The 18482-nt window shown below is 35.2% G+C and overlaps 1 protein-coding gene across 2 annotated transcripts in view; it reads left to right on the top strand.

Annotated features, from left to right (window-relative positions):
* SLK (STE20 like kinase) overlaps positions 1-18482 on the top strand; it is a 56984-nt gene that overhangs the window by 4554 nt on the left and 33948 nt on the right. For both annotated transcript variants that reach the window (XM_019939941.3, XM_004325074.4), the window contains exons 2-4: positions 13561-13725; positions 15913-15961; positions 16291-16440. In XM_019939941.3, coding sequence (XP_019795500.2) covers positions 13561-13725; positions 15913-15961; positions 16291-16440 — 364 coding nt within the window. The remainder of the gene's footprint in view (positions 1-13560; positions 13726-15912; positions 15962-16290; positions 16441-18482) is intronic.

Here is an 18482-nt window from a genome sequence, read left to right as displayed (position 1 = left end):
TGATAATTTCCTTGCTCTGCATTCTCTCCAACATTTGATGTTGTCAGAATTTTTAAGTTTTGACAATCTGATGTTATAGTTTTCCTTGTGCTTTTAATACATCTTTCTCTGACTGCTAATAAGTGATTCTTTCCATAGGTTTATTAGTAATTGGAATTTCTTCTTTTGTGTTCAGGTTTCTTGTTCATGTTCCTCTTGGATGTCTTTTCCTTGTTTATTTGTAGTGTATTCTGGATTTTAACCATTTGCTGGTTATGGTTATTGCAGATACATTTTCATTCTGTGCCTGTCTTTTCATTTTCTTTATGGTGTCTTTTTATGAACAGGAAGTTCTTGCCTTTAATATACTCCAACTTTGTTTTTTCTTTTTCAGTTAATGCTTTCTGTATTGTATTTGAGAAATTCTTTCCTGGAGTGTCCTTCCAGTTGTTGGATGGGATGCTGCCTGATTGATGAATCACCTAATAAAGCTAATTAGATCTTTGGGAAAAAAAAAAAAGAAAAGAAAGGCTTTCCTAACCTGAGATCATGGAGATAATCCCCTATTTTATCTTCTAAGAGCTTTATGATTTTGCCTTTAACATTTAGGTCTACAACCCTAAATGTTAAAATAGATTTTTGCAAATGGTATGATATAGGGGTCCAATTTCATTTTTTTCTCCGATGGATACTCAATTGTCCCAAGACTCATCACTGGGGGAAACTGTTCTTCCACTGCTCTGCAGTGCTGTCTGCAACATGTGTCTGTTTCTGCGATCTCTAGTCTCTTCATTGATCTATGAGTCTATTCCTTTGTCAGTATCCTGCTGTCTTAATTAGGAAAGCATTGAAACAAATCTCTGCTAGAGAAAGACTTCCCCTTGTTCTTATTCAGCAGTGTCTAGTATATTCTTGGCCTTTAGTGCTTTCATGTACATTTTAGAATTAGCTTAATTGAGTTCCACAAAAAAACCTGTTGTGCCTTTTTGAAGGGGTTTTATTGAATTTATATTTAGATCAACTTTGGAAAAATTAACGTCTCCCTGATACTGAGTCTTCCTACCTATGCATATGTTTCATCTCTAGGTCTTTTTTTAAATATCTCTCAATAATGGCTTATAATTTTCTTCCCCAGAAGTCTTAGGAGCTCAGACTACTTCGAGAGTCTCTTAAATGCTTTGTTTTTCCTATTGGAATTTCTTCCTTATTTTGGTTATGTACAGCCTTCAGTAGTCTTCTGAGAAAGGATGAATGGAAGGTTTGGTTTTTAAGACCAGGCCTGTCTGAATATGTCTGTATTATAATGTCATACTTGATGTATAGTTTGGTCGTAGAATTCTAGGTCAAAAATACATTTTTGAACTAGCGTTGGTGAGGACAAAGAGCAATTGAGAAAATCCCCATCCCTTACTTATGGCCAGTCTTCCAAAGTGATTGTATGAATTTATACCCCCATAAGTAAGGGATGGGGATTTTCTCAATTGCTCTTTGTCCTCATCAACACTTGCTATTGTTATTAATACTGTTATTAATATTTTATGTTAGCCATTCTGGTGAGTGTGAAGTGGTTTTATTTACATTTTCCTTATGACTAAAAAAATTGAGTCATGTGCCTATCGAATATTTGGGTATTTTCTTTTTTGTGGAAATTTCCTGTTTGCCCATTTTAAAAAAATAGCTGTATTGAGGTATAATTTATATAACTCAGAATTCACCTATTTTATGTTTATAACTTGATGAGTTTTAATAACTTTGTACAGTTGTGCAACCATCACTACAATCTAGCTTTAGAATCTGCTTTTGACCACCTGAAGTTCCCTTGTGCCTATTTACAGTCAATTCCTGTTCCTGCGGGAGTTTTCTTTGTCTGATTACTAATGAGGTTGAGTTCCTTTTTATATACTTATTGGCCATTTGGATTTCTTCTTTTCTGAAGTGCTTGTTAAAGTCTTTTGGATTCTTTTTCTTTTTCTCACTGATTTATGGGAGTCTATATATTCTGTTAACTAATCCTCTCAAGTTATATATGATGCACATTATTTTCTCTTGCTTTGTAGTTTGTCTTTTCTTTCTCTTTATGATATCCTTCTTTTGTATAGACATTTCAGATTTTAATGTAATTCAGCTTATTAACTTTTTATACTTAGTGCTTTTTGTCTTAAAGTTTCCTTACCCAGGGTGATGAAGATGTCCTCCTCTGTTATGTTCTTAAAGTTTTATGGTGTTGCCCTCTTCCTATACATTAGGTCTGTAATTAAACTAATGTTGGTTTTTGTCTATAGTGTGAAGTAGGGGTCCAGTTTCATTTTTTCTGTGTAGATACCCAGTTGTCTCAACACAATTTACCGAAAAGACCACCCTTTCCGTATTGCTTTGCAGTGCCTCCATCATATGTCAAATGTCCATATACACATGGTATATTTCTATGAATTTCCTATTTCTTTAGGATAAATTCCTAGAAGTAGAATTGTTAGGGCAAAATACGTGAGCATTTATTAATGTTTACTGTGAAATTACTCTAGAAAGGTTTATAAATTAATTTTTAAATTAATTTTGAATTATATTGTAAGATGTTATGGAAAAACCTGAATGAACTTTTTGGCCAATCCAATACAAATAATTAAAGAACTTCTATTTATTGGGAAAATTAACTTGTTAGAGATTGAAATTAGTTTCTTTGACCATTACTCTAATTATTGTTCCTTCTCTTCTCTCCATAAATGTAACTATTATCATCGGTTTCTTTTTCTGTTTGTTTTGTTTTTTGGGTTTTTTTTTGGCCGTGCTGCGCGGCTTGCGGGATGTCAGTTCTCTGATCAGGAATTGAACCCAGGCTACGGCAGTGAAAATGCTGAATCCTGTCCTCTGGACCACCAGGGAACTCCCCATCATCAGTTTCATGTATATGTTTCTAGATGTTTTTCTGTGTACTTATGTATATATACATGGGTTATACCTATTGAAACAACCCAACAATGGTCTGTTTCTGTGCCTTTGTTCCTTGACCTTTTTCAATGTTAGTTTTTATCCTTTTAAAAAAGTATTTGCTTTTTCAGTGGACAAAAGGAGTATCTGTTTATTTCATTTTCCATTTCTCTCATTTTTAAAGAGATTGCCGTTTAAAAATTAATTGAATTATTCATATTCTAATAGAGTTGTTTTCTTGTTGATTTGAAAGTACTTTTTATGTACTATGAAAATGAGCACTTTATAATAATGGTGCAGTTATTTTAGTTACTTTAGTTTATGCTGCTTTTTTGATATAAAGACATATAACGTTCTTTATTCTACAAAATCTGTCAATGTGTTACTTTGCTTTTTTTTCCTTCACTTTCATGCTTAGAAAAGCCTTCCCTACCCAGAAATTAGATAAATATTTATCTATATTTTCTTCTAAACTTCTTAATAGTTCAGTTATGAAGAATTTTAATTTTAATTCATCTGGAATATAATTTTTTTCTGTGGATTGATATGGCGCTCTATTCTACCCTAAAAAAACCAAAAATATATTTTCTCTATTTCTAGAAATGTAAATACTATTATTTTGAAAATATAGCAAAGTATAAAGAAGAATATATAAAAATAATTCTACCTTTTAGATAACCTGTTAATTTAAAAGAACTCAAGGATATACTCATGTGGTTAGAAACTTGAACAATACAAAAAATGATAAAATTGAAAAATGAAAGCCTTCCCCGCCAGTCTTTTTTCCTGAATTTAGCCACTATAATAATATCTGTGTATCTTTTCAGGTAAAGTTTTATGCCTGTATGAGCATATATACAAATGCTTGTTTGTAAAACTGAAAATATATCAACACATGCACGTTAGTATATACAGGTGAACTTAACTGCCTGTCAAATTGATAGCATAATCATACTGGAAAAGTGCTTCAAATGATGTTTTTAATTAATTAATTAATTTTTGGCTGCGTTGGGTCTTCATTACAGTACGTGGGCTTCTCATTGTGGTGGCTTATCTTGTTGTGGAGCACAGGCTCTAGGTGCGTGGGCTTCAGTAGTTGTGGCACGCAGGCTCAATAGTTGTGGCTCGTGGGCTCTAGAGTGCAGGCTCAGTAGTTGTGGTACATGGGCTTAGTTGCTCTGTGGCATGTGGGATCTTCCTGGACGAGGGCTCGAACCCGTGTTCCCTGCATTGGCAGGCGGATTCTTAACCACCGCGCCACCAGGGAAGTCCCAAATGATTTTTGAATAGAGTGCTCTGACTAGTGGGATATATTTAAAGGATAAAAAGAACAGCAAAGAATGCTTGAACTTTATTAAATAGGTTTGTTACTAGTAGTGATACTAATGTTATAATTCTGAAAATACTTTATATGTACTATAGGATAGAGCAAATTAATTATTATAGTGCTGTTTTCGGAACTAGGTTGTAACTCGGAGAAAGGGGTTATAAGCATGAAATGTAAGGAGGAACCCTGTGACATTGATTTTTGAACTGGAGGTTTTAGTTTGAACTCGTGATAAAACATGCACTCATGCCCCCAACACACATACACACACACACACACACACACACACACACACACACACTACATATATACATATTCCTGTTTTCCACTGAAAAGGCCTAGAAGTAATGATAACTAGTACTCCTAGCTCTTGGTTTCTAAATACCATTCCCCACTAAAAGGAGCCAGGGCTCGTTGAAAAGTCTGATCCAGGTCTGGGCTAGAGAAGTACAAAAGTGATAAAAATTGAAAAGTAAAAGCCTCCCCACTACTCGTTTTTTCCCAAAGGAGCCTGGATATCTTGGACCAGAAAGCAAAGATATGCTCAGAAATTAATGGGGACATGCCCAAAGAATACTGGTTAGTTTTGAGCAACAAAAATATCAACAAAATAGTAGCCTAATAGAGGAATGCTAGTTGGTTAATATATAAAGATTGATAAAATTAGAAAAACCACTATTTTGCAACCACACTATAATAATTCAGGCAAAAATTATTGATGGATGCTAAAAAAATCATTGTGTGGAAGGCTGTGGAGGAACATGGTTTCACCCCGTAAGTATCGTAAGTAAGTATCACCCAGTAAATGTACCTTTTTGGTAGAGAGAGCTGATGGATACCATCTTAATCAAGTGATCAAACCTGGGGTTAATCAACAGTAACAGGAGGAACTGTATTTTCTGATGTAATTCAGTGGGAACTGTATATAATCACCAAATGTAGTATTTTTGTTAAAGATATTTAACCTGAATCTGATAATGAGGAAACAATCAGACAAATCCATGGTTTGAACTTTTAAAAATGTAAGCAATAATGGAGTTTTTTTTTTTAGATATTTGAGAAATTTGAATATGGAGTATATATTAGATATTGTATCAATGTTAAATTCTTTGAGTATGTTAATTATATTGTGGTTATATGTGAAGTGCAGCTTACTTTGCAAGTGGCATAGTAAAAAAGAAATGCGTGTGTGTGTGTTAGTATATACATATCTATACACATATATACGTATCTTTTACATATATATGTAAAAGATATGTATGTGGATCTTGTGTGTGTGTATTGAGAGTGAGAAAAGCAAATATAACAAAATGTTAATCGGTGACTCTGGGTGAGGGGTGTATGGGTGTTCACTGTCTGTTCACTCAACTTCTCTGTAGGTTTGAATTTTTCAAAATAAAAAAGTAAGGGGTCATATTTTAAAATACTCTTCTACACATTGCTTTATTTCACTTAACAGTTCTCCTTTTCACATTTTTTCCCTCCCTCTATATAGTCATCATTTTTCTCTTTCTCTTTTTCTATGAAAGGAGAAAGAAAGTCTCCTTTCAGAGTAGGCAACTACTTCTGTACTATTACTAAAGTTATTTGGTGTTTATTAAATACCGCATTATGTTTTGTACTCAATACCACATGAAGTCCAAATTCCTAGCATGTATACATTTATGTTTTAAAAGAGGTAACTGAAACTTTGGATTGCAAAAATAGCTTTAACGTGCTGGCTTTTCTTTTTTCCTTCTTTGTAAAAATCTTAGTATTTGTGTGGAATAACTTACCTTGACAGCAGCATGTTCTGGTCCTTTTATAATTTAACGTTGAGAATGGTTGTGTGGCAATGACCTTCCTTACCATCTAAAAGCCTTTATTTTTCTTGAGTTAATGTCCAGAAGTAGTACATCTTTGTCGTATTTTTAAATATTTTTTTGAAATTGTCTTTTCGTGTTCTCACTTTTTCATCTTTTCAACTACATAGCCTATGCAAATTTCCACAGCTTATCTTTCACACAATTGTCAATAATGTTTCAGTTTATTCAGGCTGCTCCGAGTCAGCAAGTCCTTGAAATAAGTGGGAAAACTGTGTGATCTGAGAATTGGTAAAACATTTTGGAAACTGCAGATTTAGCCAACATTAACTTATTACTGACATTTTGCTGTTGGTATCTTGGCCGGCAGTAACTCAGTTTTCAATAAATAACCAGAACAATATAAATAAAATAGTGTTTGGGAATATAAAGAGAATATAGAGTATATTCCTTTCTCTTTTGCAGAATTCAGGAAATGAGATGAAAATTCTTTTTTAAAAAAAAATTTATTTATTTGGCGATGCCAAGCGGCATGTGGGATCTTAGCTCCCCAGCCAGGGATGAACTCATGGTCCCTGCAGTGGAAGCGCAGAGTCCTAACCACTGGACTGCCAGGAAATTCCCCGAAAAATGCTTTTTTAAAAAGGATTTCTGTAATATTTCCCAGATGGGAAGAGTATAGTTGATCCTCATTATTTGCGGATTCTGTATTTGTGAATTTGTCTACTTGCTAAAATCTGTTTGTAGTCCCCAAGTCTCTACATGCATTACTTTCACAGTCATTTGTGTACGTGTGCAAAGCTATGTAAAATGTGAGTCCCTAGACCCACACATTACATGCTGAGATTGAACTAGGTGATGCTACGTCTTCTTGTCTCAGCTCTCATACAGAGATTTCCAAAGGATGGAGACAGTAGAGAGCAATGTAGTGAAGTGCAAGAAGCTCCTGCTTTGGGACGAGTTGGATGGGGTTTGAATCCCAGCTCTGGCACCTGTTAATTGGGGCAGCCACCTAACATTTCTGACCCTCATTTTCTCTTTTGTAAAACAAAGAAAATAAAATCTACCAGGATGGGTTGTTTTTGAGATTGAAGATTATAATCTATGTGAGGAGGGGTGTGTGTGTGTATTTCTTTTAGGAGCAGTGGTTCAGTATTCACTAATTCAGGATTTGTAGTGACCTATATAGAACATAACTAGCACAAATAATGGAAAGCAACTGTATATCTTTGCCAAGTGATGTTGAGTAATTTTATTCTCATTTGATATTCACACTCATTCCTAGCAAAATCGTATCAGGGCTCTGAGAAGATCACCAGAATTAGCATATAATGTAAAACAGGTAGCAACAATAGCTAAACAATCTAAAACTATCTGCTTTCTCTAGTGCTATTCTTTTTTTTTTCCCTCACTTAACTGCTCTTTGGAACTTTGAATGTTTATTAATCAATATTTGTTTTTAATTTTTTTAACTTTTTACTTTATGTTTGAGTATAGCTGATTAACAATGTTGTGATAGTTTCAGGTGCACAGCAAAGGGACTCAGCTATATATATACATGCATCTCTTCTCCCCCAGACTCCCCTCCCATCCAGGCTGCCACATAACATTGAGCAGAGTTCTCTGTGCTATACAGTAGGTCCTTGTTGGTTATCTATTTTATTTCTTTATTTTTAAATGCATAGATATTTTTAAAAGTTTTATTTATTATTTATTTTATTTTTGTCTACGTTGAGTCTTTGTTGCTGTGCACAGGCTTTTCTCTAGTTGCAGAGAGCGGGGGCTACTCTCCGTTGCGGTGCGCAGGCTTCGCATTGCAGCGGCTTCTCTCGTTGCTGAGCATGGGCTCTAGAGTGCAGGCTCAGTAGTTGTAGCGCACGGGCTTAGTTGCTCTGTGGCATGTGGGATCTTCCCGGACCAGGGCTCGAACCCGTGTCCCCTGCATTGGCAGGTGGATTCTTAACCACTGTGCCACCAGGGAAGCCCCAAGAATAGCTCAGTCTGCCTTTAAGGGGCTTGTTGAAAGCCAACTAACAGCTGGAGGTGCCGGGGAATGAACCTGGGGCCTGGTACATGCATGTACATGTTGATCCCAAACTCCGTGACTATCCCTTCCCCCCATCCTTCCCAGTATGAGTTTGTTTCTGTTTTGTAAATAAGTTCATTTGTATCATTTCTTTTTAGATTCTGCATAACCAAATATTTAATACTACTCTGTGTCTTAGTTCTCCCATCTATAATCCTCATCTGTTTTAGAAGGATTATGCCACTTATTAAATTCGTGTCTTTCAGCTCCAGACACCCCCTTCTATGGCTCTACTTTGTGATGCTGTTCTAAGATTTTGCAAATCACATTTCTGACTTGCCAGCTGCTCACTTTTAGGTTTCAGAAGTATGGAGCACTAGAGGGAGGCTGCAAGGAGGAGGAGGAAGAAAGAACCTACACCTTTCTCTTTGTTTCCTGTGGGCTCCCTGTCTGCTTTCCTGTTACTTTGACCATCATCCTCGTGGAAATTCTTCACTCCAGCAACAGTAGTCCTGAATTCAGTTTGTAGTTTTTCCAGCACTCACAGAGCCAGCCTCATCACAGCCCTTACTAACACCAGCTCCAGTTGGCTAGTCTCCTCTTCTTCAAAAGGTACCCTAGCCCCACAAGATCCTCTTCCAAGTTCAGAGCTGCCAGCAGCAGCTGAGCAGAGCAGCACTCTCTCCTCAGGGAGCTCAGTTTCAGCTCTGCAGAATCTTTCCTCCAGGTTTCTGAGTTTTAGTTATTCCAGTCTCTTTCCTTGGCTCCTGTGATTCGTGAAGATAAAAACATAGTGATTTTTAAGTGATCACAACTGATCTCTGAAAACTGTTTATGTATTTAAGTTATGTCTCCTTTAAATTAATATCTGAGTATTTGTTATTTCATTCTTGTTTTTATTAACATTTGTTTAGTTATAATTACATCTTTATGTGAAGAATTTTCATGCTTTAGGTGGTAGATGAGACTGGTTTTTTTTAAAATAAATTTATTTATTTATTCATTTTTGGCTGCATTGGGTCTTCGTTGCTGTGCACGGGCTTTCTCTAGTTGCGGCGAGCGGAGGCTACTCTTCGTTGAAGTGTGCGGGCTTCTCATTGCTGTGGCTTCTCTTGTTGCGGAGCACGGGCTCTAGGCGCCAGGCTTCAGTAGTTGTGGCTCGTGGGCTCTAGAGCGCAGGCTCAGTAGTTGTGGCGCACGGGCTTAGTTGCTCTGTGGCATGTGGGATCTTCCTGGACCAGGGTTCGAATCCTGGTCCCCCGCACTGGAAGGCGGATTCTTAACCACTGAGCCACCAGGGAAGTCCCGAGACTGTTTCTTTTTAACACTTTATTTGCATTATGTTTGTTGATAGTTTTACACACTTAACAACGTTTATTTCAGTTTTGATTTTTAGAGTTCTCTGGAATCAGATCCTGATGAGTAATCAAGTTATTTTCAAACAATAATGTAAGAAGCACTATATTTTCTAATGTAAATTTTATTTATTATTTATATTAAACCAAATGGTATTATTGTTGGTTTAATTAGTATACCCAGGGCAATGGAATAATGAAATTTGTTACTACAAAGAACTTTAGAGATTATCTAGTATTAATTATTTTTCCCCTTTCATGCCATTCTATTCACAAGTAAAATACACATCTTTAAAATCTTCCAGGACATTGGTAGAGGCATGCAGAAGCAGGATGACTTTTAACTTTACTCACAATATCCTTGGTCTCTTACCAGGGCTTGTATTTTATAGTGTTCCTCTTTAAGAACAGTTCCTCTGTACTCTTTCTTCCCAAAGTGTTAAGTTAAAATGGTGAGAGAAGGGCTTATTTCTCACTGGCTTATTTCCTGACTTGGGGGAGGGCGAGTTCTATTTATTATTTTTTCAACTGTAGTGTCTTTCTTAGAGAGATAAACGTCATGTCATATTTTAGCAGTTATGATAGACTTTTTTTTTTTTTGCGGTACACGGGCCTCTCAGTGTTGTGGCCTCTCCCACTGCGGAGCACAGGCTCCAGACGCGCAGGCTCAGCGGCCATGGCTCACGGGCCCAGCCGCTCCACGGCATGTGGGATCTTCCCGGACTGGGGCACGAACCCGCGTCCCCTGCATCGGCAGGTGGACCCTCAACCGCTGCGCCACCAGGGAACCCCAGACTTTTAACTTTTAAACATCTCTCTAATTGGGATATGTCCCAATTTATTGATTGACGCCTTAGTATTGTTCGCCAGATGGCAGTTGTGATGTATCTGTCATTGCTTATGCTTTGTGAACGTAGTTGTATCTCTGGTGTCATACAGTTGCAAACCCTTGATGTTTCAATCAATAAACCATTTAAGAACGTTTTGAAGAAAGAATGTGAGTCGTAGTTGTCATCTGAAAGCTTCATTTAGCACCTGTGGTAAGATCAAGAAAGTATCAGCATTATAATTGCAAAATGGGAGACAGTGGCTTCAAAGAAAATTTTGGAGACAGTAGTAGAGGGGCACTTTTTAAAGAAATGCTGCATCACCAAAGCTTTTCATGGCTAGAGAATGATATTTTGTGGAAAAACACAGACATTAGATAATTCTGAGTGAAAAAGTGACTCAAGAGTTAAATGTGAAGAAGTGTTTAATTTTTCATGTATGCACAAGGGTAATATACGCTAACAATTTTTGTCTATATTTATCCAGAAGAGCTCTTAAAAAGGAATAATGTGAAAGTTCTAAATGATAAAGTGCCTGGCAGTTTTTCTTTCTTAGTGGAGCGTAAGATAATGGCACATCTTAAAAGACTTCGTAGATTTGATAAAATATGGTAGATTAGCATATTATTCTAGAGTGGTAGTTATGACTGATAAAGTTATCTTTTTATCCATACATATTCTGTGAGCCCTAAACATTAGGGTTACTTTGTTAGTAATTAGTATTAATTTTTACCTCTACCTAAGGAAGTAAAATGTAGCAAAATCTACTTAGGAGAATTCCTATATATAGGCTGATACCTGGTTTGTTTATTCTTTCATCATCATCTCAAAGGTTAGATAATAGATCCCTAAGAAATATCCCATAGACTGATTTTTTTGTATCTTATTGCCTCTGTAAAAATAATACATGTCCATTTAAAAATGTAAACAATATGAAAAATATAGAAAAAGTCAAAAGCACGTGAAACTCTGCCATCCCCACTGATGATGTCTTTCCAGATATTTCTTATGTAGCTATCCCTGTGTGAAAATGGATGTGTAGTTTTTGTAAAACTGCATACCTTTTGTGTTTAGTAAGTTACTTTTTTTCCATTCAGTGATATGTTGTGGCTTTTGTCCCATCTTAAGAAATATTAATTGGTTAGTCAAATAATTTTAATGGTTGCATAATTTTCCATTGTAGAAGCATACTGAATGATTTAAGTAGGTTCCCGTTAATGGACGTTTAGGCTGATTAAGTTTTCTTTATTGTAAACAGTGCTTTGATGAATATTTTGTGCATGCATTTTTTTTTTGTAAAATTATCTCCTTATAAATTATTAAAAATGGGATTTGGACATTTATTTGTTTATTAAAACACTTATTACTAGCTTTTGAAAGTTTGCTATTTTTTCTTTTAAGGTGATAGATTTACTGAAGTGATGGTAACATATATAATATTGAAATGTCTTTTAAAAACCCATTAGTATTTTAAGATTTGATTCCTAACTTTAAAAAAATGATCTTGGCTTCTACTACATATTTGGAAACCTTTCATTTCTAATAAATGGAGGTGAGAAGTTATTCAATTAAAATGGAAAAGTTAAAGTACTAAAAACAATGAAAAATAATTAAACTGATGGAAGTATAGGGAAACTGGAAAGGGTAATGATTAAAATAAAGAAAGGGCTTTGGAAACAACCAGGATTTGAATCCTGATTCAGCCTCTTACTAGCTCTACATGACCTCGGGGAAGCCTTTTAATGTCTCTAAATTTATTTATCCTCCTTAAAAGTAGGGATGCTAATATATCATGGGGTCATTTTGAGGATTAAATAATAATAGTAATAATTCCAGATAAGATGTTTGAATCTTTACTATGTGTGGCAGGTGTTGTATTAAATGTTTATATGTATTCTTTTCACTTGGCAAGTATTTATTAATTCTCACAAACTCATGAGATATAAGTATGTTTTATTGATGAGGAAGCTAAAACTAAAAAAGGGAGTTTGTAAGTTGCCCAAGCAACATAGTTAACAAGTGGCAGAATCAGAATTTGAGCCCTACCAGTCTGACCCAGTAGAGCCTGCAATTTGAAATTCTATCGTATGTGTATATAAAGCACTTAGCACAGTGAAAAGCATGCATCAGTTAGTATTTATGTTTAGGCTATCTTTAAAAAATAAGTATGTCAAGAGAATGAGAAGACAAGCCACTTGGAGAAAATGTTGGCAAAAGATATATCTGATAAAAGACCGTTATTCAAAATATATTAAGAATTCTTAAACCTCAACAATTAGAAAACCTACAGTCTGATAAAAAATGCCAGAAGATTTGGACACCTCACTGAAGAAGATATTCAGATGGCCAATAAGCATATGAAAAGATGCTCAGTATCATATGCCATTAGGGAGTTGCAAGTTAAAACAGGGAGACACCACTACACGCTTATTAGAATGACAAAAATTTATACCAACAACACCAAATGTTGGCAGGGGTGTGGAGCAGCAGGAACTCTCATTCATTGCTGTTGGGAATGCAAAATAGTATAGGCGCTTTAGAAGACAGTTTGGCAGTATCTTGCAAAACTACACATACTCTTACCATATGATCCAGTAATTCTGCTCCTTGGTACTTACTCAAAGGGGTTGAAAACTTAATATCCACACAAAAACCTGCACACAGATGTTTATAGCAGCCTTATTCACGATTGATAAAACTTGGAAACAACCAGGATGTCTTCAGTAGGTGAATGGATAAACAAACTGGCACATCTATATAACTGACTATTATTCAGCGCTAAAACGAAATTAGGTATCAAACCATGAGAAGACATGGAGGAATCTTAAATGCTTGTTACTAAGTGAAAGAAGCCAATCTGAAAAGGCTACATACTGTATGAAAAACAAAACTATGGAGACAGTAAAAAGATCAGTGGAGGGGTTAGGAAGAAGGGCAGGATGAATAGGCAGCGCATAGAGATTTTTAGGGCAGTGAAACTATTGTGTATGATGTTATAATGGTGGATACATATCGTACATTTGTCCAGACCCGTAGAGCACATACCAGGAGTTAATCCTAATGTAAACAGTGGACTTTTGGTAATAATGATGTGTCAATATAGGTTCATCAGTTGTAACAAATGTACCACTGTGGTGCAGAATGTTGATGCGGGGGAGGCCGTGCATGTGTAGGGAGGAGAGTACATGGGAACTCTGTGTACTTTCTGCTCAGATTTGCTGGGAGACTAAAACTACTCTAAAAAATAAAGTTTATTAAAAAAAAATTTAAAAAGCAAGTATGTGTTATAAGCATGAACTTTTGATACTTTTGTTTTTAGGCCCAGAATAAAGAGACCAATGTTTTAGCTGCTGCAAAGGTGATTGACACCAAATCTGAAGAAGAACTTGAAGATTACATGGTTGAAATTGATATATTAGCATCTTGTGATCACCCTAATATAGTGAAACTTCTAGATGCCTTCTATTATGAGAACAATCTTTGGGTAAGTATTTTCTGTTAATCTATAGGAATAACCAAAATGAGTTAATTGTCCTAAAGAGGTTTATAAGTTTTGTAGGCCTATTTTATGTACTACCTCTTCTTTTTAGTCACTTATGCTACTTGAATGAGAATTGACCTGCTGATGAGAGGGTCATTAACAACGTAATTATCCTTAGCTTCAACAGATGTTTTTTTTTTTTTTTTGCGGTACGCGGGCCTGTCACTGTTGTGGCCTCTCCTGTTGCGGAGCACAGGCTCCGGACGCGCAGGCCCAGCGGCCATGGCCCACGGGCCCAGCCGCTCCACGGCATGTGGGATCCTCCCGGACCGGGGCACGAACCTGTGTCCCCTGCATCAGCAGGCGGACTCTCAACCACTGCGCCACCAGGGAAGCCCCTTCAACAGATGTTTTGATGTGTATTTCAGATTGTACTGTATTTCATGATTGTTTGGCATTGGACTCAAATGTAGAAACTTCGTTAAGAATATTAAATTTCCTAAATAATGAAATTAGATGCCTTTCTTGTTTTTAATTAATTTTTTTCCCAGTTGGAATTTCTTTCTTTCTTTGAAGTCTTTTTTTTCCTGCACTTTTAAAATTTTATTTTTTCTAATGGAAGTATAGTTGATTTACAATGTTGTTAGTTTGAAGTGTCTTGTTTAAATTTAAGTGTCTTGATTTAAATTTAAGCATTTACTTAAAATGTTTTAGAGTTTCTTTTGTTTTTTTGCAGTTGTTTATAATTTCTTATACTAAACTTTTGATAAATCATGTAATAAATTATAAAATGCTTACTAGAAATGTTAAATACTGGGTTTGCCAAAAAGTTCATTCAGGTTTTCCCTTATGGAAACTTTTTGGCCAACCCAACATTTATCTTACATATTATCAAGCCCAACTTTAGTGCATGGTGTAGTGGCCAAGTCTGTATGTAAAAATTTTATTCATTTTTAGGAAATATTAGGCATAAATAAATATATAAGTAAAGTGTTAATATTTAGTATAATAACCAGTCAGTCACTTGCTCTGCACCGATCTAATTTAATCAAGAGGACTTTTTGAAATGAAGTTTTAGTTTTTTCTCCTTGAAGGAAGAAACAAAGTGTTACGAAAGAAGAGTAGATTGTACAAGCTGTACCTGATTGGGAATCAAAAGGCCTTTATTTTTTGATTTTGGTGACGCTAGGCAGGAGCTTGAATAAGTCAATTAACCTTTATGACTTGTTGACTCATCTCTAGGATGAGTAATGATCTGTCTCTCAAATTATTTTTCATATGATATAATGAATTTCCAAACAATTTATTGGCAAGCTCCTGTAAAAAATAAAGTGTTGTTATACAGAGAAGAAAAAAGTGTGAAGCTACACAATTTGTTAAGGTATGTAATTAAAAATAAAGTCTGTAGTTATTATTAGTGTGGTGCCTTCTAATATAGTTGTTCAGAGTTCTAGCAGAATGTTTCCAGAGATAGTAATGAAAATGAATTCCTAGACAACTTAATAAATAGATAAGATCTTAACTTGAGACTATTACAAAATAAAAAGCTGGACAACTGTGAGGGACAGTTTAGTGGGAGAGATAGACATTAATTAATCAAACAATCATAATAAATATAAAATTAAAACTGTGATAAGGGTTAAGAAGGAAAGGTGCATGGTGGTATGTACCAGGGAGGTCTGGGAAGGCATCCATCAGGAAGTGATAATTGAGCTAGGATCTGAAGCTTTTGTATATGTTTTTTCTCCTATTTTTTAGAAAAACTAAAAGTTTCTCTTTTCAGGGTTTATTCCTAGAAATAAAGTTAAAAAATATACTTGATCACTTACTTCTCAATAGTTACCTTAAAAAGGAGAGTATAAAATCTTTCAGTGGTGATGAAATGGATATATAATACTGTCCTGAATAAAAATTCTACACCTGGTAATTTTACAGAAGCAGGGACACTAAAAATGAAGATTAACAAAAATGCACATATTTCCACAATGTGTTTTCTTTGTGCTTTCTTAGTTGTATATCATTAAGACTTGTAACTCTTTTTACAAAGAAAATCTTTATGGTTGTTAGCATACTATTGTTTCTGTAACCTAGGTTATTTTATAGCTATTTCTTTATCTTTTATGCTAAATTGAAGAAAAAATACTCAAACTCAATGTCATGTTAGACACATGCTTTTTTATTTGCCTGCAGATCCTCATTGAATTTTGTGCAGGTGGAGCAGTGGATGCTGTGATGCTTGGTAAATGGTTTTTTGTTCTTCATGTTTATATCTTAAATTATACTTTAAAAAGTCAAATGATTTCAAACATTTATACATATATATTTATCTTATTGTTTAGAGACATTCAGTAAGTTAAGAAATCAGCCTAATTATTTTTATATTCTTGGATAATTGTAATAAAATTCTAAAATTAAACATTGAGTATAATATGTGAAGAAAGTTTTGTGTATAGTTTTTTAAAAATCAATTCACTGTGTATGATCTTTGGCAGTGATGGTAAAGTTATATAGCCTGCTGGTATGCTTTCACTGTACAAAATGCAGATTTGTTTACTTTTTTCCTTGTAGAGCTTGAGAGACCATTAACTGAGTCCCAAATACAAGTAGTTTGTAAGCAGACTTTAGAGGCATTGAACTACTTACATGATAATAAAATCATCCACAGAGACCTAAAGGCTGGAAACATTCTTTTTACCTTAGATGGCGATATTAAGTTGGGTAAGTTTATTCCTTTATATAAAACATTTGAATTTGTGCTTTGAGATTTCCCCCGTATGTCTGTAACTTAATATTGTTTTGTTACAAGTCAAATATGTGAAACATGGAGAATTATATTCAAATATGTGAAACATGGAGAATTATTCAGTGTTAATTTTTTTTCCCCATTTATTTAGGTCTTCTTTAATATCTTTCAACAGTGTTGTATAGTTTTCAGAGTACAGGTCTTTCAATTCCTGTATGCTTTTATTTATTTATTTATTTATTTATTTATTTTAAACATCTTTATTGGAGTATAATTGCTTTACAATGGTGTGTTAGTTTCTGCTTTATAACAAAGAGAATCAGCTATACATAGACATATATCCCCGTATCTCCTCAGTGTTAATTTTTAAGATACTTCCTTGGAGGGAATTCCTTGGCGGTCCAGTGGTGAGGACTCGGTGCTTTCACTGTTGAGGGCCCGGGTTCAATTCCTGGTCAGGGAACTAAGATCCCATACACCATGCAGTGTGGACAAAAAACAAAACAAAACTTCCTTGGATACATAATTATCCATTAACTCCCAGAATTCCTAAGTATAGGTACCTCATATAAAGACTCTTTAAAAAGTAAGAAAGGATGGATTTTTATTTTTAAAATGGCACACTTTTAAAAGACTGGCTAATTATTTTTCCCTTAAATTTTTGTATGTAGACTTAATACTTGTAAATATAATACATGTAGAAAATGCTATAGTATGTAAAACCACTAACTTAGTTTTATGTTCATTTCCAAAACTCATATCTAGTGGGTTTTTTTTTCCATGTTTAGTTTTATATTTTATTTTGTAGATATAGTATCTTGGCTAAACTAACAAAGTAACTCACCTTAAGTCTGAAAAAGATGCCTAAAATAAATGTAAGGACTAGAATTTTTAATTTTGTTTTTTACACTGAGGGAATAAATGATAATTTCATAAGGAGAAATAGATGTAGATTTTAGATGGGAAATTAATGAATTTCATATACGCATACAAATAGAAGTAAGTATCCCCAAGATATGAATTAAAAAAAAATCTGGTGATGAAGTCTAAATTTGGGTATTTTGGATGGATATTAAAAACAAAATATATTCAAAGGCCATGCTGATACCAGTGATCATAGTCATTTCACTTCACTTTGTCATGACATCTAAACAGGTATAATTTGATATACTACTAAATTTTAACCTTTTTATTAAGAAATGGTTACAGATACAGAAAACCACACTAACAGTTGTGTAGCTTATTGACTTGTAGCTTTGTACATAATAGCTTTGTGACCACCACCTAGATAAATAGAATGGGACTTCCCTGGTGGTCCAGTGGTAAAGAATCCACCTTGCAATGCAGGGTATGTGGGTTCAATCCCCCCTGGTCGGGGAACTAAGATCCCACATGCCGCGGGGCAGCTAAGCCCAAGTGCCGCAAACTACAGAGTCCACACTCTCTGAAGCCTGAGAGCCACAACTAGAGAGAAAAAACCCACACGCCACAACTAGAGAGAAGAAGCCTGCGAGCCTCAACAAAGAGGCTGCACGCCACAGCGAAAGATCCCGCATGCCTCAACGAAAAACAAAAGAACTAGAACTATGTCAGGCACCCTAGCAGCTGTTTCATGTGCCCACTCTCAATCACACTGTCCCTCCCTTCTCCACAGGTAATCTATATCCTGACTTTTATAGTAATCACTTCCTTGTGTTTCTTTATGGCTCTATCACCCAGTGTTCATGTCTAGACTTTAGAGTTTAGACTTACCCATATTTAAAACCTGCTTTTTCTTCTAAGTCTCTTTTAATTTATAGGTTGCCCCCCACCGCCCTGTCATTCCTTTTTTCTCTTTACATTTTATCTATGGCATTCATTCTCATGGCATGCTTTCTCAAAGAAAGTTGGTTCTTTGGGGACAAAAAATTTTAGTGTTACCATGGTTGTGACCCTCCAAAGGCCCATAGATATACACAAACAGATATACAGTATATCTGTGGCATTAAAATTTCATGGGGGGGAGGGAGGATTTGGA

The sequence above is a fragment of the Tursiops truncatus genome, chromosome 16 (genome assembly GCF_011762595.2).
Source record: "Tursiops truncatus isolate mTurTru1 chromosome 16, mTurTru1.mat.Y, whole genome shotgun sequence".
In the NCBI taxonomy this organism is placed as follows: Eukaryota; Metazoa; Chordata; class Mammalia; order Artiodactyla; family Delphinidae; genus Tursiops; species Tursiops truncatus.
Note: the sequence above shows the minus strand (reverse complement) of the source record. Positions and strands in the feature narration are given on the sequence as shown.